The sequence below is a fragment of the Balearica regulorum genome, chromosome 3, assembly GCF_011004875.1.
Source record: "Balearica regulorum gibbericeps isolate bBalReg1 chromosome 3, bBalReg1.pri, whole genome shotgun sequence".
Classification (NCBI taxonomy): domain Eukaryota; kingdom Metazoa; phylum Chordata; class Aves; order Gruiformes; family Gruidae; genus Balearica; species Balearica regulorum.
The window spans coordinates 64,020,131-64,044,753 of NC_046186.1; the positions used below are offsets into that span (position 1 = coordinate 64,020,131).

Below are 24,623 nucleotides of genomic sequence, written 5' to 3' on the forward strand. Positions count from 1 at the left end.
GCTCATAGACCTGTACTCTGTACAGACTCGTCGGGCCGGTAATAACTATCGCACGCTCTGAAACAGAAAATGCTAAGACTTGATTTTTTATTCCCCAGTGATAACAAAATTTGCTTCTGAATGATAAGCTGTATAGTAGAAAAAAAATCTGGGCAGGTTTTCAAATTTGGATGTCTGAAGTTAGAAAGGTAAATTATGTTCTCTAATAAAATACTTATATTTGAACTGAGATATCTAACAGCCAAGTTTGTAATTTCAAAAGTTTATAAACTCTGCATTTTACAGCACAGTGCTGTGCTAGAAAAATGAAGCCTAATGTATTGTTTGTATTACTAAATACTGTGTGAGGCAGAGCCCTTATCATGTATGCTGTTGGCATTTATGCCAACCTGCTAGTATACTTACTTAATTTTTAAAACTGAATCTTTTAGTCTAAGCACTTCTATACAACAATCCTTATATTACCATAAATGATAAAGAGATAAGTACAAACTGTAATAAAATATCACTGTATAGTCTGATATCTTTATAGATGTTTGTTCAACAGTCACCTTAAAAACATTGCTCACAAAATTTTTTTTATATTTGACATTTGTGTATTGTCCTGCAAAACTGAGCAATGCCATGATGTTAGCTGATTCCTTTATTTGCCAAAAAAAAAAAAGAGTTTACTGTTCACGTTCTTGTTGTGACTAATGCGTGTGATTCAGCTTGCCAACTTCCTCACCCCGTCGGACGTCATGCTCGGACTGCTAGCTGCTGCAGCTCATGACGTGGATCATCCAGGGGTCAACCAGCCCTTTCTAATCAAAACTAAACACCACCTTGCCAGCCTGTACCAGGTAAAAACTGCTCATCAAGTTGGTAATATGTAAAATGGTGTCAAGGAGGGTCTAAGCAATTTGCAGGGAACTTTCATGCTGAAATCTGGGGATGTTGGTCAAATCAACCTGCGCTTTCGAGTCTGGACAATTTCAGCTGAGCTCCTCACTGGGTGTCTCTTCTTCAGCAAAGGTAATGATACACATGAGAAAGAAAGTAGAAATGTCAGATTTTATTGAGGACACTTAAGCCAAATCAGTTGCCTGGGTTATTTCTGCTGTAGATCATCTAGGGTAAGGAACTGCGGGTAGGAGATTTCAAATCACGGAGAGGCAATTTGTACTTCATCTTCCTTCAGTGAGCAAGCAAGCATGTTCTAAATCGGTGTTGTATTAAAAGAAAGTTTTGCTTCTTATGAGTCTAGTAAAATTAAACACTTAATGGATACTGCAATTTAAAAAAAAATTTATAGAGGAGACCGAGGGAAAAGTTGTAGATATTTACCCAAACATGCCTAGAGATATAAAGAAAGAAGTTAAAACAGCCACTGTAGGTCACACCACAGGCTGTCTAGACCAGTATCCTGTTGCTAAGAGCAGCCAGCAAAAGATCTCAGAGAGAAACATAAGCCTGGGATAAGTACAGAGCTGTCCTTCACCTGGAATACATCCTCCCAGCTCTGGCAAGCAGTAGTAGAAGACTTCCTGAGACAAAAACACAGACCCTCTTGTTCAATAACTGTCAATGAACTTACCCTGCCCTGACTTTTGTGGTCCTTTTTGAATATATTTGTAGTTTTGGCCCATGGCAATCACTGTAGCTCTGGACTTTATCTACCACTGTCCCGTGCGTATAATTTTTGCATAAATGTATACATGATTATGTATGCACATGATTTTGGTTGCACTAACCGTAATGCATAGCTAATAAATGGAGATGGTATTGTTTTGTAGCCTTCGGAAGAGACAACTTCAGCCTTTGTAATAAGGTACCAGAAACAGAATATCCCAAGTTAAAAATTTATCAAACTGAAGAAGACTCACTGATAGCTATGTACCTTTCTACATATACTTAGCAAATGGAGCCTTTTCATACCCGTACGTGTGTGGTGCGTTTTGCTCCAGACTTTTCTAAATGTCAGGCCAGCTGAGTGGGGAGGGAGGAAAGCCAGGGGACTAAGCCAGGGGACTTTGGGAAGGTTATGTTAAGGATCCTTTGAAGAGTGGGTAGAGCCATTCCACAAAAAGCCTGACCCTATGACCCTTAAACATCTCCTTCTCAAATTAATAGTGGGAAACAGTAATATATAATTAGGTTGAAAATTCAGGCTAATCTGAAAGAAGTGTAGCTAAAATAAGATCTTACTATCCTGGAGAGATGGTTTCTGCTCAGCTAACTGGGCTTGAATATAATTTCAAATGTTGGTTAGAAAAGGCAGTGACAATACGGCAAATGCAATCTTTCAACAGCAAATGTGATTTTTAAGTATCCTGTTTAGGGATGTTCACTGGCAAGTTTCACTTATATTATTTTACCTGAAATTCAGCCCAGATTGTTTCCGAAGATTTTAGTAGCATACAGTACATGAATGCCAATAAAAATAACAATGCTGGAAAAAAAGTTTTGCTGAAAACATTTTTAGTCAAAAATTTAGATTTGAGATTTAAAACAATAAATTATATACTTCTCAAGATTAGTACTTTAACATGTGCTTGAAACAAACAAAAAACATTCAAGGGTTTTCTGCTTTTAAATAGTAGAGCCACAGAACTCCTGGGACTAATCAGAAAAATAATCAAACAAAAAGTAAGTTTTTAATATAGTTGGCAGTCATCTGTCACTGAGACAGTAGTAACTGAGACTTAGAGTTATCTGTCTATGACATCTCTTTGCTCTTGATTGTAAATTTAAATTAGAACTTTATATTTGAATCATCTGGGAAAAAAGGTTTTGCAAAATGAGGTCGGTCAGTATTTGACTAAGATGCAAAGTGTTTGACAGCTTCTGAAGGGCATATATGAGCAGAATCATGTTTCAGGAAGATAGGTGTCATCAGCAAGGAGCTCAGAGCTTTCGATATTCATTTTCAAATGAAATCCATATTTTATGATGCAAGACTTTTTTTTTTTTGTAATCTATAGGGTAATTTCTACAAGAGTCTATTGCATGTGAGGCACTGTAATTTTCCACAAAAATAAAAGGGCCTCATCCATGTCTCTAGCATTACAAAGACAGTTGAGAGTATGAAAGGTGACAGTAGGGACCCGGAGGTCACTTAACCTCTTGTGAGGAGCATAACAGTAGTCCTTGTTTTGTGACGCAGATTCAATTCTAACTTTCATTGGCCATTAAAATGAAAAATAAAAGTTTTATTCTTGCTTGATAATCATTGTCTTAGGTCTCTGTAGCCTTAAAAGTCACAAATAACTCAAATTCTGGTTGATACATTTGGCTTATCCAACATTATTTCTGCTTCTTTTGACTGAAAGCAGTATAGAATTCAAGGTTGCTGCCTTGTATTTATCCAAAAACTCCACATCAAAGCTAACACCAGAAAAAGTCATACTGCTTTTTTTTTAAAAAAAAAAGAAACTGTATTTTGCTGAAAAATATTTATTAATTTCCTAAAAAAACAAATAGCATTAATGTAAATAAAATGTTGTTTTATAACTTCAGTAATAGAGTTGAGATCTATCTTTGGCTTTTAAATGAAGGGTAATAGATTAGAAGTCTGCAGTGATTACACACAACATCTGTAGGACAAAACAGAAACTATGAAAGAACGCTTTACAACTGTAATATAGATACATACAAACAAGAAATAGGAAAACATGTTTTGCAGCCTTCCTTAAAAGCACCATTTCAAGTATGAGTTTCAGGTATTTAACATTGTGTAATTGCTCAATGACTAAGAACGGATGATCAGGTTTAAGGAAATTTAGATTGCCTTCCATTCTGAATTAAAATTGAAGTTTTCTCTGCACACACCTAATAGCAAGTCTTCCTCTTTTCAAGTTATTACTCTTTTCCAAATGCATATGTCAAGTGTGGTGGTTTGAACAGCTCAGGGAAAGCCACGGATTGGAGATTTTGTGATAGTCTAAGTGAAAAACCATTTTTTTTCCTTATAGTCCTCAAGTCCGTGTTACAGCAATCCACTCATTTTAGGCAATACACATGATAGAGGCTTCCTAGCATACAGCCTTTAAAACAAACCCGTACTACTAAGTTCTTTAAAAAAATAAAAACTTTGGGGAAGCAAGCTCTCTGGAGATGAGAGCAGAGCACCCCAGTCTACAAGGCAGCATATAGCCTTTTCCCTGCATAGGTTATCTCCCCACCAGCCTAGGCAATCAGATCGCTCATGGCAATTAGTCTTAATAAGGTGGAATAGCTGACTCTACTAATTGTTGGCAGCAGCTTCAGGGGTTCTGGCTGCTTGCATTTAACAGGGGAGCCATGTGACTTCATGCTCAGTTGTCGCTTGTTAACTTGACCTTTCCTTTTTGCTCTTCCATGTGCCTTAAGTGTGGGAAGCTAGACAGTGCAGCAGCTGTGGTTTAAGTTTGCCCTATAGCAGCAGGCAAAGAGCAGACACTTAGAAGCAGAAATGCTCTGGGGTGGATACCTGAGATGATTGCTTTTTCCTTTGAGTAGCTATTAGTTGGGTGCAAGAAGTTCTTGGATACCTACACACTCAGCCCTGTCCTAGCTGGCCTTCAGCCTGGCCAAAGTGCAACTGCATACACGGAGCGTCATGCCCCAGCTGAGGCAGCTCCTCCCGGCAAGTAGTGCTGCCGTGCTGGAAGGGACGTGGGGGCACAGGGTGCTCTGAGGGGGATCTCCCCAGCTGGGATGCGTCAAGGGTGCATCAGACTGGGGCTACAGGAACTGCGCACAGGCTCTGTCTTAAATGAGCGTAAGCCTTCTCAAAAGCCAAAGGTGACAGGCAGGCAGGGTTTGTCTGGTTTACCTTAGGGTGGGAAGATGGCAGCCTGTGGATTTGGGGTGACTGTTGGGATGAGGATTCAGCTCTGAGATTAGGGAGGTGAAAGAAGCAAAAAAAAAAAAAAAAAAAAAAAAATTATGTCCTATTACATTCCCTTATTTTTCTTGGTCAGAGTGCAGGATTGCAAAAGTCCATCCTGATGTATTAAGGCAAAAGGAGAAGAGGGATATTTAAGTTGGCTAATGAACAGAATTGCTGTTGAAAGTAATTTAGATATTGCATAGCTGATCCTGATTCTGAGTCTGTCAGCTCTTCCAAGGAAAAGGATTTAGTCTTTGCATGGTTGGAAGGTCTTGGGGTTGGTTTTGTTTTGTTTCCCCTCTGCCCGCCACCCCCCCCCCCCCCCCCCCCCCCAGTATCTGTGATTTCTATTAGGGGGAAAAAAAGAACAAAAAAAAATACCAAAGCAACATATCAGTGATTGTGTGAATTTAAAAGCAACAGAATGTACTGCAGCAAATATCGTAATAGGCAACCAATCCAATTTGCAGTCTCACCTTTGCACTAATTTTGAGCACAAAATTTCAAGAAAAATACAGACAAGATGATCAAAATGCAAATTGGGTCTTGGTTACTGGCAATGTTTAGTGTTTCAACAGTCATTAGGTATGTCAGGATTACAAAAGAGGATGGGGAAGCCTGAAGGAGAAAATACTGTTTGGTCCCTATTGGAGAAGCGGAACCTGCGTGTCACATCCAACAGGAAGGGCAGCACTAATGCCGCTGCGCCTCAGAGCTGTGGGACCGTGCAGAAAGGAGCCAGAGATCAACAGTGGCTGGAGAGAGGGACTCTGATTTCCCAGCTGGCAGTGACGGGGTAGAGTCTCTGCTACCTGTTTAGAAGGTTTGGTTGTGTTGGGTTTTTTTTTTTAATCCAGTGCTTTTCCACTGCAAAAGCCGTAGACTGCCCAAAACAGGGATCAGATGCCGTAACTCCCCTGAGAGCGTCCCTATTGCTAGGTGACAGTCGTCTCATTCACGCTGTGCGCGGTGTCGTGGGTAACTGAGGACTGTGCTGTTCACTGGAGGGGTGCTCTGCTGGGCTGCTTCTGTGCAGCAAGCAGATGCTTTTGTGAATTAGAATAACTGTGTTAGAGGTTTCTAAACAAGTGGCATTTCTGAGGCGTTCAGTGGTAGAAAAAGTACTCTGTGAACAAAATGAGTGATGACCGGCAAATGCATTGTGTGTCAGGATAGTAATATAAAGTCATTAGACACAAGATACCTAATTTGTTGTAATTTACAGACAACCTAGAAAGCTAGGTTTGTGTTCCCTAGGAATTTTTTCCAGTTTAACTTTGGTTCCACTTAGTTGGAAGCAAACAAATGAAAAGGACTCAAAATTTGTTGCAAAGTAAGTTGCTGCAGGCTGCAGATGCTCAGTTGTACTGATACCCCTCTTGCTTTCACTGAGCAGCTGCAGGCAGCTTCCAGTTCCCTGACTCCAAAGGAAATTGGGCAGTTTAGTTTTCTTTTTCTTGTCTGCTCTGCATTCAAACTGTAGAAGCTGAGAAGTTAACCTGGGATCAGTAGGAGGTAAAAATATGATTTTGCACTCATACTTTAATTCATTTGTTAATAAATCTGTTAGAATGCAAGCTACCTCCCACTCAGATGAGATTAGCTCCTCTGTTCACAGCAGGACTCAAAATCTGTAGAACAACAGGACTCTAGGGCTGACCTTAGCTAGGAAACCTAGAAGCACAAGGCCCTTAACTCTAGAAATCCAGACCAATTCCTCAAATCCAAAAGGTGGCTAAAAAGCACATATTTTAGGCTCATGTTACAGCAGTTCCGACCAGCTCTAGGCATCATGTGATACGGCAAATCTGTACCATGGATACCTGCCTAATCCTTGAATTTATTCCTTTTATTCCTCCCTAGAATGTTTCCGTGCTAGAAAATCATCACTGGCGATCTACAATAGGCATGCTTCGAGAGTCACGGCTCCTCGCACATCTGCCCAAGGAGGTGACGTAAGTGTCTGCTGGAGGAAATGCATCACTGAAACTAGTCCATGGCTTCCATCACCATTCTTAAAAAGAGACTGGCAAAGAGGCATAGGCTTCAGAGTAGGCTGAACTCCCTGACCTTACTTGGTGCCAATATGGAATTATGAGACAAAGTTATACAGCAAAAGTGTTTTCTAAGACTTTGTCACTTCTGTAGCACAGGAATGGCTGCTGTCAGTGCCGGGAACATTGGGAGTCCCAGCAGGAATGGACCTTTTCAGATCCATTGTTGGCAATTTTCATTTCACATAGCACCAACCAAATATGGAAAGATCTAGTGGTTAAAAAGCATGACATAGAAAAATGGAGGAGTTGGTCAAGTAGCTTCAAGACTGCTCAGGACTTCCACACTTGACTTAGGAGGTGTAGTTCAGTCTTTGCCATCTTTTTGGGTAAAGGAAAAAAACCACAGCAACATGAGCACCTTGGCCAAGTTGATGCTAACTTTTCACCTGCTGGTTTTGTGCAGTTTTACTCCCACCAGGGAATGGAGATTGAGCCAACGAACAACCTGCAATACTAAGTTTTAATCATAGATCGCCTTACCAAGAATATAAACAAGTTACCTGTAAGCAATAAGCTCCATATCCCTCCAGAAATCCTTTGGTTGAGGCCACCAACTTCAGTCATACTTTAAAGGACTTCAGTTCTTCACAACTTCAACTGCAACTTCAAAGTTGCAGTATTCACCACCCAGCTCTGAGCAGCTGAAGTAAGATGTGAGCATTTTTCTGTATGCATCATGCTATGGTTTGGGTTTTGTTTTTTTTTTTTTACTTTCCTAGCACTTTTCAGAACCACCTATGCCAACAAGCATTTTTCTTCTATATTATCTATTCCTCCTGAACCCATTTAGGCAGCTAGAAGAGTTGTACCCTGCAAACCGCAGCAGAGACTGACCAAACAGGTCAGACTGGATCCATAAGGAAAGAGGAAGCTTTATGCTAGCTATGATCTGTAGCAGGTTGTCTTGAGCTATTAATGTTCGATGGTTCCATGATTGAAGGGGCTTATTTTCCTTTATCGCAGACAGGACATCGAGCAGCAGCTGGGCTCCCTGATCTTGGCAACAGACATCAACAGGCAGAATGAGTTTTTGATCCGTCTGAAGTCTCACCTTGACAATCAAGATTTGAGGCTGGAGGATGCACAAGACAGACATTTTATGCTTCAGGTAACTTTAAAAAAATCGTTTTCCACTGTTGTTTTTTATTCGTTTTTCAAGTCACAGTATTTCCTAGTATATGTTAGAATAGCATATGATAGTGTGTCTGGACATCAGCATTTCCTTACCTATCGCCTTCTGCCACCTGGCATGTCAGGCAAGCGTAAGGTGCCTCCAGTATTTCCTTATGTAATTTCCTTGAGTTAAAAAGCTGTGAATGCAACAGATACAGGAGAGTGTCAAATGCTGAGAAATGAAGATAAGCCATTAATTATTTTATTTCTCGACTGTGGCTTCTCTTGCCAGGTAATGATTCGATTATAGTCTCTCTTCTGGCAAACGTCACATCACTGGTGTTATTTTCTGTCACCGTGCAGGAGACCCTCCCTTGCCAGTGTTCTTTCCAAGATAGCCTGACATCAGGTGCCCAAGTCCCATTCCTGTGATGGATGTTCAGAAACTGCCTCTGCAGAGACAGCTGTTGCCATGGCAGCAGGTGCTTCTCTAGTGGATCTGGCCAGCTAATGAAGAATCCATGCTTTATTTAAAAATCAAATAGATTCAGACTGGTTCTTCCAGCTAAGCTGCAGTCATTAACAGGCTCTTCAGAATAAACCTCTACCTATTAAAGCATTATTGTGATTAAAGTAGCTGCATATACATGCTTCTGTGGAGAAATGATATTAGTTTCATTCTTAAATACATAACGGAGTTTAAGTAATCGTTGTGATTTATAAATCAAACATCTACATGTTACCACTTCATTGAGGTTAGAGGAAAGGTGACAGCTGCAAGGAAAGATGTGCTGATCTGTTATTTCTTCCCCCTCCAGCAGCATGGGAAATGTAGTAATCTGCTCGCCTGTCCTCCATCAGACATGGTCTTTTGTCAGATTCCTGCATGGACCATGCAAGGCAGGATGATGGGCTTATCATATTTCTGGACAGATTAGGCAAGAAAGTTGTGCAAATGCCAAACGCAGAGGGATTACAGATCTCAACTATGGCAAAAAGTTTCTTATGCATTTTCTTGAAGATAGTAATTAGGGCATAGACACGGTGAGATTTACTTATCTGGTGGATTAGTTGTGGAATAAGAAAAGAAAAATTATCAAGAAATCTTGATTGATTGGGATAAGTTATAGAATGTTTGAAAGGTCTTTGTAATAGTAACATTAAGGCTAATCAATTTAATCCAGAGAGAAAAGCGACTTGGAGACTTCCTTTCTCCAGTTCACAGGTCTGAATTTATACAGGAAATATTTCTTATGTTTTCCTCCCGGCTGCCAGAATGATTTCTGACCTCTGTCAGGCTAACTGACTGTGTTCAATCTGTGAAGAAATGAGGCACATGACAACTTGTTCCAAGGCAGTAAGGCAGACTATTACATGGTTTACTTTTCTGAAGCAGTTACTTGATTTTAAAAACCTCTTGCCCTCCTGTACTCATTCCCCTGCAAAGCACTTAAAAGTACTAGTTAACTAAGTGAAACCAAGCCAGGGCAGTGCGGAGAGCCCTGTGCTTAGCTTTGTAAACAAAAATATGCAGACATTAAGATGAAGTGTAATTGAAGTGAGATGCAAGGTCACTCACTGAGACCGCAGAGAAATGATGCCTAAATACACCAGCTTGGCTCTTCCCTTCCTTGTCATCAGCTGTGGATGCTGAGCCAGGCAGTCAGCAGGAGCCAGCCTGAGGCTTTTGTTGGCTTATTCCTTGCAAGGAATATCCAAAAGACTTTGCAGCCTTGGAATTTGGCCCTCCTCTTGTTCTCACTACGGTAAAGCGGAGGACTGAATGAAAGTTCTGTTTGCGGCTTAAGTAAATGCTCTTTCCTCAAAAGGCGTATTTGGGTGAGCCTGAGTCTCTAAAAGGTGATCTTAACCCTTCCCAACATCACTGGGAGTTTCATGGCTGCAGATTTACTGCTGAAGCACGGCTAGACAATAGTTTCTTTTCTTACTGCTACTTTTCTTCTTTGCTTTCAGATTGCACTCAAGTGTGCTGACATTTGCAACCCTTGCCGGCTCTGGGATCTGAGCAAACAGTGGAGTGAACGGGTCTGCGAAGAGTTTTACCGGCAAGGTCAGCCCCTTTGCGCAGGGTGGTCCCCTTTCACCTCAGCTTTCCAGGCTTTTTGCGTGGCGAGACAGAGGTAGCATTCAGCCTACCCAGGTTGCCTTGAAATCTCCCTCAAGAAGGAGCTGTTGAAGAGATACTCTGCCCCGTTTGAAAAGTGGGAAGGGATACAAGAGCAGCAAGCCTTTCTTTGCCCTCGCTGCTCCTGGAACAGCATCAGGCAGGAGGGAGGGAGGGCTCTGCTGCGCCTCCGCGCTTGAATTCGGCAGGAGAGCCCACGGCTGGATTCTTCTCTGAGAGCCCTCCGGTCACCATTAGCTCTTCTGAGCTGGAACGGCACCAGGGCTACGCTGCACCAAAATCCTACCGCTGCCCACTGTGTTTTACCTCACTTCTCACGCTCCTGTTACGACTCCGATGGGAGCCTTACCCTCGCTGTTTCCCAAATATGACACATTCTTCTGCCCACGAATGCGGAGAAAGGGTTCAAACGCAGTTCCCAGCACACGTCGAGCTCTTCCAGCGCTGTTGAAAGGGCCAAAGCAGGCAAGCCAAAGCTCAGCTAGGACCTATTGCAAATGTTTTCAAACCCCTGCAGAGACCGCAGTCAGGCAGGGGTTTTTTTTTTTAAACACAGTAATTACACCATTTGGCTCTATCTGCATAGGCAAGGTCATGCTGTGCTACAACACAGGGTGCAGCAGAGTTTAATCACTGCTAAATTCTTTGTTCGGAGCATCCTGAGAGCCAAAGGCAAGTGGTACAAACATTGGAAGAGCGTGCAATGAAGCTCTCAATTCATTTAAAATTCTGCACTATAAAATCAAGCCACATTCAAGCTGGTACCTAGTACCGTTAGTCCATAACATTAGCGAACAAGGACAAATAGGTCAGCAAGTTAATTTTCAGCCAGTGTCAGCTTAAGCCGGTGAAATGTCTTTGACTTTGATGCTTTTGAAGGGACATAAGCAGCTTGTCAGATGCAGGTTTATTTAATCAGATGTATAGTTAAGGCATAATCAATATTCAGCACATGAGGACAGGGCCGCAGTTGTGCAGTACCTCACCTTTAGTGTATTGAGAGACCACGCTGAGAAAGACAGCACTCTCAACTCCTACAAATGTAGGCTTTTTCCCTGAGACTCAAGATTTATTAACATCTAAAATACACCTCTGAAAGGGGACACCAGACCACATAAGACCAGTTAGAGGCGTAACAGGGAGAAAAAAAAGAGTATTTCATGTGGGAGAATATACAGAAACTCTGGTTTGACTGTCACTGGTGGCTGTATAGTCCTGGTAAGTGATACAAAACCCAACATTAACTACCATGTACTTAGATACAATTATTACTTAAGAATGTTATTGTAGCCCTCTCTACCTCCTTACACACGGTGCTGAGGCTTGAAGGTATTTTTTTCTTGCTAAGGTTAGCTTTTGAAAACCATGGCTCTTATGCTTTTATTTTTAACTACAGATGAGGCAGATTATAGCACAATTAGTGCCATGTTTAATCTTCCTCCTGTAAAACATACAAAGTCTGAACATTTTTGTACCAAATGTTTCTAATGCCATTTCAGTAGACTCAGATCTTGATCCTTCTAGTCATCTGGTGTATCTACACTACATCTATTAGCAAATAAAATATACAATCAGGTACACTTCAGGGACCACCTGATGCCTACAGCAACTCCTAACACAAACTTTTCCTAGCAAAAAACTTTAACTTGTTCTCAAATGAGCATTTTAAAAGTCAAATAGGAACACAGGGTAAATAATGCAACTTGATTTGTTTGTATAAAACTGGAACTGGAAAGAAACAAGTTTCAGGAAAATGGCTAATGTTTAAGTAACATTAATGATGGGTTTCTCTGGAGGGGTTTTTAAATTGCTTGGAAAGTTTTTCCCAGCGTGAAAGTTCTCAGCATCTAATTCATGCAGTTACTTTTATAGCAACTTGAAACATATGAAACTTGACCATCATTTAAGTTGTTACCATGTGCGCAAAGGCAAATCTTGTCTTTGTCAATTAAATGACTTGTCAAAGACAAGAAGACGTTGATACACTTCAAGCCAGACAGATCAACCATTTTGAACCCAGAATACCTGCAGAGGGGACATCACTAGAGTTAGATACTCTTTTTTTTTGGCCAAAGGTTTTTGGAGGGGATAGAGGGGAAGAAGAGGACAGACAAATCACACATTTAGAAACATGATGAAACTCTTATTTTGTCTCAATTTTGCCCAGTTGTTCCTTTTGATTGTTTGTGAAGCTAAAAACATTTCCCTGGGTTGTTGTAAATATCTAATTAGAACTGAAAATACTCCCCTCACATTTAAGAAGCCATTGTATGCCACAGAGAGAAGAAAGGCAAGGCTTAAAACTGCACAAGGTATTTCATATGGGGCTATTAGAGCCCGAGTGGCACAATACCATTTAAGTCAAAACTGTCTGTTAACGGGGAGAAAAGAAGTTCTAAACAAAAGCAGTGGATTTAAAGCATACGCTTTCTGGGTTGAATACAGCGTTTTGCCTGATCTAGCAGGTCAGTCTTATTTATGGCAAAATTTCTTGTAACAACCCCTCACTGCATCCTTATTAGTAAATCAAATGAACAAAGTATTATTGCCTGCGGGCAAGTGGCACAACTTAGCTTGAGCGCAGTTCGTCTCCCTTCCCTCCCGTACTGTACATCGGAAAGGGCCTGTACCTCAGGCAGTAACACCCAAGAGCGTACCCTGGCAGCGGCTCGGAGGAGGCTAACGAGCACAAAGGATCAACATGTTGCACTCACAGAGTGTTTGTTTAAAAAAACACCAACCAACCTTAACTCATTTACAGCAGTCTTTGCGTGGAGTACTGATTGCATGGGGACATGCAGTCTCTCCAGCACGACAGGTGGTTGCTGTTTGGTTGGCAACAGCAGCTTCAGCTGGAGCAAATGAGACTCCCTGAGCTCGTTTTCTGCTGGATTCTCATATCCAGCTGGCCTGTGGTCCTCTGTGACCACTCCAGCATACGTATGACCATTGCTATTGGTTACCTTCAACTATATTAAAACTATCTCCTGTCTTAGCTATGTATGGAAGACTGTTTTGTGTGACCATGTCTGCATCTGCAGGACTAGTTTCTACTGACTGTTTATAAGCATCTTCTCGATGCCAAATCTGATCAGTTCTGCAGCAGGAGTGGTCTAGGGTGGCATCCGGAGTGGGCAGGCCAGGCTGTTCTTCAACAATTTGAAAGACTCCGGCGCCAGTCAGAGTAGGCACTGCCTTGTACGAGTCTTCAGGGCAGTCCCAGATTTGCACCTGGAGACCTCCTGCTCCAGTTAGTCCAATACCGTGCTATGGAGGCAGCTAGGAGTTCAGTCAGCCGCTTTGTTTCAAGTCTGTCCGCTGTCTCAAATCAGTCCCATGCAGTCCAGGGTTTCCTGGACCACCCAGGGAACTGGTGATGCAAGTTCAGTGCAACAGCACAGGCATAGCAGCTACACCACAATTATAAGAAAGACAAACTTTTAATTTCATCCTTTTTCCACATTTATAACATGAATTCCATAGCTCTTGACACATGAACATTTGTTGCCTGAGCCCATGCTCTGGCCCTTATTGGATCCATCACGCTGTCCTTTAACAGCAGTTTCCACAATCACACGGTAGCAACTCACACGACAGTACTAATGGAGATGTATTTCTTCTAAAAAAATATATATTGCATTTTTCTTGTAGGAAGACATTTGAACACTGAGTAAATGAACTAGCATGTGCTAAAAATCTTTCATGTGAGAGAATCTATTTTAAAAACTAACGTCTTCAGAAAATGTAAGTGCTCACAAATGTAATGTTCATGCAAAAGTCACCTTTCCTTAGAAAGATTTTTCTTTGTATGCATACTCAGTTTCTATGATACTTAAAGTCCAAAAAAATGAAGGTATTTAGACATTTAACATGGTCATCATTGGTGCAAGATTCCAGTTGCTCAAATCACAGTTGCAGTCACTGTAAGAGTCTGACACAGGTATGGAGAAGAGATATAAGTGGCCCTAAGTTATTTTATCTTTTTTTTTTTTTTCCCAGGTGATCTGGAACAAAAATTTGAACTGGAAATAAGCCCCCTTTGTAATCAGCAGAAGGATACAATACCAAGCATACAGATCGGTAAGTATTAGTTTCTTCTCCCCATGTTTATGGCACAACCTCAAAGAGAGACTTTTCTTTTTCTTTTTTTTTTTTTTCTTTCCCAATCTAGTTGGTTTAACAGTAAGAACTGTAGGTACCGCAAGAGTCATGATTCACATTCCAAATAAAAATGTTCAAAAAGAAACCTATCCAAACCAAATATTCACTAGAAAGACAAAGGAGTCATTGCTTAGGGAAAAAAGGGGTCATTCTAATACCTGCAGAGAAAAATCACAGCCAACACAGTGATTACACACCGGTTACTTCCTAGTCTGGAATCTCCTCAGAGAAGGATGCTCTCTCTCACAGATGTTACTGTTACATACACAGATGGAGCCACATCTTGTCATGTGCACTGGTCAAAAGCTGTGCGTTTCAAAAAGAGTTGATGGCTGCTTGAGGGTTTCTTGATACTTCTTTTCAGGGTTTTTGCCATTTATATTGCTGTATTCTCTCGAGGCACTCTATGGGGCAAGTGCACTCAGGGAATGAATTTGTGCCTCACCTGCTGTCCTCTGTGTGTTTCCCCAGGGTTCATGACGTACATCGTAGAGCCACTCTTTGAGAGGTGGGCCCAGTTTACAGGCGATACCCCCCTATCTGAAAATATGCTAAACCATCTCAGGAGGAACAAGGCCAAGTGGAGGAGTTTGCTCCACAAGCAACACAGCAGTAGTAGGAGCAATGACCACTCAGGTCAAGTGACTGGCAGCCAAGAACAGACTTTAAATGAAGAAGAGACTCCTTAGTGGCAGCTTTGCACTTTTCCTTAGAGCACTGCTATCTCCGTCTTGATCACAGCAGCAAACAAAATCCTGGGGAGCTAGGAGCCTGTTGTCAAGACCGTGGAAAACGAAGAAATGGCAAAGTAGAAGCTTCAAGGGTCCTCACAAACAAGCCCACGGTTCTTCTGGGTTCCTTTCTGGATCTCTTTCGCGTTCCTCTCCCCTCTCTTCATTCTGCGCATGCCTGACGCCATTCATCACTTCTGACCATGAACTGCCCGAACGCGGAGTCCCAGTCAGCAGTACTGAAGCCGGGCTGGTTACGGCTGCCACGAAGCAGGGAGGATTACTGAGAGAACAGGGGAGATGATAGAGGCACTCTTGGTTATATGTTCACTTACCACGAGTCATACTGTGACACATGTATATAGGCCCAGAGCGCCATAGGCTTTCCAGGCTGGCAGCTGGGCTGCACGTGAAACCACCAGCATCTCCAGCATCCAGAGGACGTTGGCTGAGTGAGACAGCGCTTACAGAGGGCAGAGCGAGTCTGGTTATTTTAGTAATTAAAACAAAAACCTTTTTAACTTTTGTATTCTGTGCACTAAACAACAGATCTATAAACCTGGACTGAAGTTACTCTCCGTATACACAACTCCAGTGTAACAAGGCTCATTTTGGTAATCATTTTTATGCCACTTTGGATAAAAGACGGGCATCTTCTCATTGCAAGGAACAGTATTCCCTCACAACCAAAAGGGAAGGTGTTGTACAGTCTAAACCTTTGAAACACGAACAGATCTATCTTTTGAGTACTGTTTCAAGTAACATGTTTATATTCATATGTGTACATTTTCTGTAAATACAAAGCGCTACTGATTCCCATGCCAAAATACTGGAGTACTGTGGGATTGCTACCTGTAAAAACATTGGCACTGTGAACAGAATACTGTTAGTTTTAATACAAGAGAAAGCATTTGTAAATATGGTAGAGAGTTTATTAATATACACCATTGTTTGTGGATAAAAGCCTTAACTTTAGCATCCTTCATCTTCTGATAGCTGCCAAAATCATATGATCACAAGATAGGATTCTGAACTGCCTTTCCACGACCCAAGGTGTATCAAAGGTCATTAAGGAATGAAGTCTGGCAGGATAACTTCTTGAAAACTTCAAACACATTCCATATGGGTCCGTCTTGTTAATCCATGGCACCTTGCACATTCGGTCTAGGTAAACGCTTCACAGAGCCTGAAGTTTAAGACAAACACCAAAACCCACAGCAACACCACATAATTTGACAGTTCAACCCGATTACCATTTATTCAAGAGTGTGAATTTTTATTAAATAGCTTAGTGATCTACAAAGCACGACATTCTAGTAGTATTGGAGTCCAGTTGTTTTCTCGAGTGATGTTGCAGTGTAGCTGATTTTTTCCCCACATTCCCTCCTTAGATAGCCAGCATCGAAATGCATTTGTATTTTTCTTTTCATTAAAAAAACCAAAAACAAACAAAAAAAAACCCCCTTCAACTAGATCAGTCTGACTCAGTGAAGGAAAAAAATGCGTTGGAGTCGGACTGTTAAGAAAAATCCTCTTAACTACCATAGTAGCCGAGGAATTTTCTGTGGTCTCCTGTTTGTGAAAGATACATGGCCTTATCTATGCCATAAACAACCTCAGTTTGGATAGTCTTCATAAAACTTTCCTTAAGCTTCCATCATTTCAAGGAGATTGTGTTGTCGGACACAATCCTGCATTGCACCAAAGCAATTGTCCCCTTCTCCTCTGCCCTTAGAAAAAATTAATTGCATTCAGGTGAAGTGTAGTGTTGTTGTAAAGCCCCAGTACATCAAATCTGTGTAGCTGTTTTCCAGAAGGACCAGCAGATATGGCCCTATAATCACATTGGGATGAGAATATCTTAGAGAGACCAACAAAGAAAGAGCTATTTAAGTTGGTGTTTGAGAAAGATAATATTTATTCATAAAAGTGCAAGAGGAAATACAATAGATTTTTTTCCTCAATTATAGGGAATATTGACTTGATAGTCAAAGTGTTCAGGCTCATAAGGTAACTAATATGTTTAAAGGAAAATAAAAAGCTTAAGTTTTAGTAAAGGATGCTTTACTCTACTAACTCATTGGGCCTGTATCTTCAGAGAAGGAGACTGAAACCCAGTGAAGAAGGAAGGTGGAACTTTGTTCTCATTGTGAGAGCACAAAGCATCCTGAGAATAATGATTTTCTTCTCTACTATTTTGTAAGCTAAAAGTAGTAGAAAACATTCTTCTTCCTCCCTCTTCTAAATGGGCCTCACATATTAGAAGTACCATAACAAGCAGGGAGAGAGAGAGAGTTGTAATAGAATAAAATTATTTCTAACTACAGGACATAAATGTCTTTTTAACCACCTGATGGTGGGGGCGGGAGCATCACCACTTTGCAGATTTTTAGGTGTATCTTTCCTACTCCTGACAGATTTAGGACAATTATTAGGACATTACACAAGCAGTGTAATGTGCTACTTAGAAGCACTTAAGTACATACAAAAGGCTATAATTTCCCTTGTTTTGTCTTTTTACTAAGAAATGGAAGCCATTTTCCATCTAGTTCAAAGATTTTTTCAAAATGTTCTGAAGTTTAGTTAAACAAACCCGGTGTCTAGCAGCATAAAAAGCTCTTGACAGATAACATTGTTGAGCTGTTTCTGAGGAGCTTCCAGAAAATAGGCCCAACAGGAAAGCTTAGGTACAAATCAAGTTCTGTAATAGCTACAATAAAACCAAGTCCTTTTCTGTAATTAGAGCCTACGGGGTCCATTATAAGTCTGCTCTTACCAAGGTAAAACTTCCCAACTTCAGAAAGCTGCTCTTAAAATGAACAGGTTGTGGGTTGTTTTGGTGCACTGAACATACTTGCTAGATTTCAATCACTTTGTCTAATGAAGCACTTGAAATAGGTTCAGGGTGGCTCCAGAAATGCTTCTGTACTTGTAAGTCAAACCCGTTACACAAGTTTGGGTCCGGGCCAGATTGCCTCAGGTGCTCCTGAGAAAAGCGCGCTGAGATTTAGGCTCTGGCAGCAGATGCCCGGCAGCCAGATTTCTCTGGGGTCTGTAATGCAAAATGCTGCCGTTGGATTCCCTGTAGAAGCCACCAAACCGTACCCGATACAGCCAATCCAGCAGCACCAGTGCTCAGTATATGCAGTTGTGATACACATTTGGTGTCCTCTAGTTCGGAGGACATTTCTGTACTGGGATTTCTCCCCAGGATGCCAACAGAATGCTAGATGCACAGAACAGAAAAACATCTACTGCAGGTAATACAGGTTTCTGTCTTGACAGCCCTATTAGCCACTTTACAGAAAGCCCTTGTAAATTATTTTTATTTCTTATTGGGCCAGTGCAGCTAAAAGATTTCGAAGTTTTAAAACTGGGTTAGGTTTTTCATGTAAGGAAACAAGCAGAAAAGTGCTAAAAGCAGGAGTTCAAAATGCTTTTATGCCCCACAAATGCAATTCATTTGATTAAAACCTAATTTCTTTAAATGCAGATTTCATACCATCAAAGAGGCAAATCCTGTATAAATAACAACAATAATAATGATGATAAAAGAAAGTGGTGATAAGTTAAACTTTTAGGCTGGTTAAAATAATGCATATGTTAAGTAAAGATTTTACCTACCTTTGGGTTTTTAAGGGTCAACATTCCAGCCACCAGCCAAAAGAGGAAAAATGGGACTACTGAAAATGTGTACCTTTGAAATACAGACACAGAGGAGTAGCTGAAATTAAGTAGACTCTATGGAGGAAAAAACCTCCACATGATCTGCAGTATATCATCTAACCTAATCTACAACGTGGGTCAATTACTTTTGTTCAAGCTATTGGTTTTCTTGAAGAAAACCAAAGTCTACCCAAATGATCAGTGAGAAGGCTGTTACCACAGTAAATTAGATAAGCCTGTTTTCACACTGCATAGCCATCTCACCAGCTTTTCCAATCTGTGGTTGAAATTTCTGTTAAAAAATTTCCAACAAAGCAGAGACAGAACGTATACTAGCCCTCCTGAATGGGCTCTCCTTGGAAAGGAGAAACACTCAAGTAGTTATAATTTTATTTTCAGGTATCAGTCAGGGTACCAGCCATAATTTATAGCCTTATATTTTAAGTCACTCAGCTGAGTTGTCCATGAAGTACTCCCATTCCCCTCCTGATGCCAACATCCCCCATTCCTGGCCCACAAAAATCAATACTTCAATTTAAATTAAGATCCTGCAAATCCAAAAAAAGCCACCTCAAAACATAAACAAAACAAAACAAAAACCCACGGCAAGCTTCATGCCATGAATATGTATCCAAATTTCTTTGTTTGGTGCAAACTATTCTATTATTTGTTTCTATAATCCATCCAATATTTTAGGTACATAAACATTAAGTGCAGAGCATAAGTTTGACTTGGATGTAAAATATATTCTGCTTATCTTTGAATTCAAGATTGTATATGTCATGTTTATTGTAAAGCATTTTATATATACATATTCACATATCTTATACAACTCTATGGGCCAAACACTGGTCCCACCAACTTCACTGGGACCAAGAATCAGCCCCCATATGTGCGTATATATGCCATATGCATCATTCTGAAAGGAAGCACTAGATTGTGTGAAAATGCTGTGACTGCTATGCAGTGATGCCAAGAGACTTAACTGTATCTTTTTTAACATACTGCTGTAAGTATTCATCATGTCAAAGAATGACAACTAATAAAAAATAAATAAAAAAAAAATAAGTGTCCAAAGTTCTTTGGTAGAGCCAGTTGATTGAAAGCATCTCCTTAGTTTGCAGAAGACATTCTGGTTTGACAAGGCAGCAAAAGTTGTGCTGCATCCATCTTTCCACTGCCTCTCCCTTCCTGCCAACAGGATGATCACTGCCCTAGTGCACTGCTGCTGAGAAGAACTTTTCTCTAAATTTAGCCTTAGCCTTGCTGCAGGAATTTATATGGAGTTACCAGCAAGGAAAGCCTTTCCATATATTTCTCCTAAGCATATAGTAGAAGGATTTTCAAACCACAGGGGAAATGTTTCCCTATTCCAATATTTAAAGAGGGAGTTGTCTTCTACTATTGTTTCCGTTCCAGTAATTAGTTCTTAATATCATTGGTCAGTTTTAATTTCCATTTTCTCATTTCTCAGTTGCAGACCATGTTGTATGTGTTATGTGCAACATGACAAAGGCTTGTGAAGTTTAACTGAAAATATGGGAAGTATTGACGTTCCACACTGATAAATATTTCTCAGTGAGAAATACTTGTCATCGCTGATGGATGTTTGTCACTGCAGGGACTCTTCTTGATTTTGAAACATTTCTAAAGCCAGACTTCATTTGTACCTCAAAGTCTTCAGCAGCAATACTCATATAGTTTGTGCAGTGCAAGTCCTACAATTGAATTGAATATAGGAGGTGGAAATATATTTGGGTTCAGTGTTAATTAGCCAACATTTTAAATTTACTTTCTTAAAAAAAAAAACCCTTCCGAATCATAATCAAAAGTGTTTTCATGTCTCCTCCCAATGCAAGCTGAACTGCAGAATAAATTCTAGAATGAAGCCGCTTAGAGATCTGTCCTGTATATAGATGGAGTTGTGACGGTTTCTCCAGAAGTTTTACATAGTTAGCATTGGAAAACCACTCCCAGTTTTCCACAACAGATTTAGCAGTGTTATTTTCAAGCACAGCTAAGTCAATACATCTTCCTACTTTGCACAGGCACTGTCTCTGTGGATGCTGATGTTTAATGGTTCAAAACAAATAATGTAGACTAGCAAATTGAAATGATTACTCAATAGCAAAAGAAAAATTCATAATAGGGCAATTTTTTTGTCCTGGCCAAAGACTTAACTGTGGAAGTTCAGGAAATGTAACTATTCATTAAGAAAAGCAGCAATACAACATGCATGTGACAAACAATTATTTAAGTGACAGACACTCCTTTTCCGTTGAGGAAGGCAGGGTCTGTCCAGTCTCCAACACAGTCCCATCCTCTCCAAGCTAACATGGGTGTAGTTATAAAATATGCTGGTTTTAGCAACAAGGCAGGCTTCTGGTGCTCCCACTCCTAAACCTCTCAATCTTTCAGTGACGTGTACAGTGCAGTCTCAAACAGCTGTTTAGGGACAGACAGAAAATGAATCACAGGATAAAGGGAAAGAGGGCTTAAATTGGCTCTGCCACTAAAACCAATGCATGACCTTCCTATAGCCTAGCCTAGTTTGGGTCTCAGGCAGAGTTTTACTAAACATCATGCAACAGCTCCATCCGTGACAACTGAATGTTGCTACCAGCAGCACCACTTCCTAAAAGCTACCTTGGGTGTCTATGCAGGGTCACATAGACCTAAACACACAAGGAAATGAGAATCCCAACAGCAGATGAATTTCATGCCAGACAATTTTATGGTAATACACTAGAGAGAGGAGTTGAATCCTATACCCTACAGGGCTCTAAATATATTGTACTAGATTAGGAAGGGGAGCTGAGTGTTATAAGAAATTGTAACTAAAATGGAATATTGGAATTCATACAAACAGGGATAAAGAGGAGTTGTACTATTATCTCCACCTCTCCTACCACCCGGAGATAAATTCTATGCCATCATTTTCATACTAATCACCCCTCTCTAGAAAGTCCAAGAGTGGGAAAGGCAAAGAAGGGTGGCAAAAACCAATTTGGATCACAAAAAATCTCCAGAAAAGACTATAGCTTCATTAGTACCACCTAGAAAAAAAGTGAACATTTAGGCAGATGGAGAGCTTCTATTTCACTCCAAATCAAAACATAGGTAAAACAAAGTAAAGCGTGGAAGTTGCTGCCACAAGAATACATTAACTTTTAACCACATTGCAAAACTTAAAAGACGATTGAACATTTGTATGAACAAAACCAAAATTCACGGTTACAAATAAGTATTACTAAAATCATAATCTTGGAGAAAGCATACTTTGGGACTTAAACCAACCTTTAGTTTAGAATGATGCTGTCATGACCTACTTGTGCAGGTCAGCAGCTTTTACATTTCAAATCCAGAGTTTTCATTCATATTTGCAGAGGATTCCTATGAGTTTACCTCATACATAAACATATTTATGGAAGAATTCTAGCCACCAAAAAGAAAAATTTAGAGCTACACATGTATTTGATGCCCAGGCTCATTTCTGTAGCAGGACCAACCAACAACTGGAGACAAACTTGGGGCTAGTCACTTCAGGCAATCAAAATCCAAAGAAAATAGGAAGTACTGAAACACGATTCAACAAGAAAGATAAAATATTGTCCCAAAGACCACTCTTTTGTATCTTTCCTGTTTTGCATTGGATAAATATATTTCAATTCAATCTTTAGAGGGAGAAGGAAAATATATATATATATTAGTATCATCAACTGAGACATCAAAACATAAGTGGAATTACTTTAAAACCTATAGTTTTGTTGGGATGAGGTTCCATGTATATAGCAAGTACTTCGGGACATTGGCACTGCCCTCTATGGTACCTATGCCCAGCAGGTTTCCCCTCTAATGTATCAAAAGCGTCAACACACCACCAGTTCTAGCATTACTGCAAGAAACATGACAGAGTGGCCATTTGCACTGTGTGCTTTGAAGTACCTGTTATCAGCACTAAGGCCTAATTAAGATGCATATACATATGTATAGTAACTGCCCCAACTCCCACATTAAAGGGAAACCTTTCTCAATAATGCTGCTACCTGAAGATTGCCTATGTAAAGACAGACATTAAACAAACTAAGAAACATAAATTAAATAAATCAGTGGTGATGTTGGATGGGTACTTCAGCTACTCAAAGCAGGTGAGTATGCACATGCTTTAGGTGCATAAAGGTGCATACAAAAGTTTTAAAATAGCAAATACACTTCCTGCATTTACCTTCACTGTAGCTATAAAGATAACACACAAATTATATTATCTGAGGGTATTAGTGAACGAAAGTGAAGAAACCTGGGTAAGAGGCTGTGTAATTTACTTCCTTCTGCACTCAACCTTCACAATTCCTCTGTGCTCGCTGTAGCAGAAGTCCCATCTCGGGATGACTAAAACTGATTATCAAGCCCCCATTTTTGCCTTCTTGGATCTCTTGCCCCCCATGCACACCTAATTACAGTCAGCTTCTTGAAGACACCAACTAGTCACAAGCAAGACAAAAAAAAAATTTGCTTTGGGAAAATACGGTATTTGTTATGTTCCAAATCATACGTTATGTTCTCTTAAAGAGCACAGTGACTTCCCCTCACCCTCAAAAGAGAGAAGGAATTCTTCCTTCTCTGAGATGCTCTGGATTGGGTCCTTCTCTGAGATGCTCTGGATTGGGCTGGAAGAGAGAAAAGTCAGACACCGCAGCGTATTTCATGTAAGAGAGCCACAGCAAGAAGCTCACAGCTCACTTGGAGAACGCAGCAAGTAAACAAAATTCTTGTGAGGCTTTGCTGTCACCTACACAAGAGGGGCCTAAGAGACTTTGCTGCAACTCAGAAAGGTTCTGAGTAAGTGGATGCAAGGACTCACACGCAAGGGCACGATAAGCAGAAGAAGAGTTACTTCCAACCCCCTTTTTATTTTCTGTCTTCCTCAGTCATTTCCAAGTTCTCCCTAGTTAAAACTATGGAGGTTTTATTGCAAGAAAACCTGGGTTTCTGATTTCAAGAGAAACATTTTCCTGAGGCTCAGGTCAGCTTCAATTCCTATCACACTTAAGTACATTTTACTGCAGTGTGAAACCTAGTTTTGTTTAAGACATTATTGTATACATTTCAGTTTCCCAGTTTTAAGGATTCATAGTTAAAAATATTAGTATTACTGTTTGCTTAGGAAGGAGTGTAGGAAAAGCATCTGGACTTCAGCTGTCTTTTGCCAAATCCTCTATCTGCCCAAGACCTAAACATACCATGATAAAACTTCATGTTACCAACAGACTTCATTTTCTTCTGGATAGTCCCACTACTTAGGCCCACGTTTGCAGGCTTTGAAATATAAACCACTAATGAAATTATTATTACAGCTCGACAGTCATATTGTACGTGAAATGCTAGATAAAGGTGGAGTTTATTTACTAAACTTCTATGGTTTTGTGGAAAAAGTGAATTGATCACCTCTAAGTACCTTAAAAGAAAAAGTACATTTTGCTGGGTTTTTTGAGGAAAGAGTTTATTCCTTCACCAATCCAAGTGCAGTTCTTTCTTTCTGGTACCTCAGTGTCATTAATTTAAAGGAAGAGCTTACATCATCACTCTTGAGTTGCTTGACAGCTTCAAGTTTTGCCTGTGGGTGTTACATTGCTTTCAGGGACATCTTATATAATAATGCAGATGCCTTTTTTCAGCTGGCACAGCACATCTACAAACTTAAATTTTACTGAGAACTATGCTAGTATGGAGGCTTCTTAAAGCTCTGAATATCAGCAAAGAGTTTGCGCCTTCAAGAGTAGCACAGGCTCCTCCCTCTGTGAAACAAAGTACTTTTGAATTTAAAACAAGTATCTTCAGTAAGAGCTGATCTCTTTGTAAGACAACCTATGATAAATACATTAGAAAATAAACATACT

The 24,623-nt window shown here is 40.3% G+C and overlaps 1 protein-coding gene across 3 annotated transcripts in view; it reads left to right on the top strand.

The window, feature by feature from the left end:
* PDE7B (phosphodiesterase 7B) overlaps positions 1-16,263 on the top strand; it is a 178,749-nt gene extending 162,486 nt beyond the window's left edge. For all 3 annotated transcript variants that reach the window (XM_075748191.1, XM_075748192.1, XM_075748190.1), the window contains 6 exons: positions 711-842; positions 6,716-6,807; positions 7,873-8,017; positions 9,997-10,093; positions 14,168-14,248; positions 14,801-16,263. In XM_075748191.1, coding sequence (XP_075604306.1) covers positions 711-842; positions 6,716-6,807; positions 7,873-8,017; positions 9,997-10,093; positions 14,168-14,248; positions 14,801-15,018 — 765 coding nt within the window. In that variant the 3' untranslated portion in view covers positions 15,019-16,263. The remainder of the gene's footprint in view (positions 1-710; positions 843-6,715; positions 6,808-7,872; positions 8,018-9,996; positions 10,094-14,167; positions 14,249-14,800) is intronic.
* Positions 16,264-24,623: the final 8,360 nt, after the last annotated feature.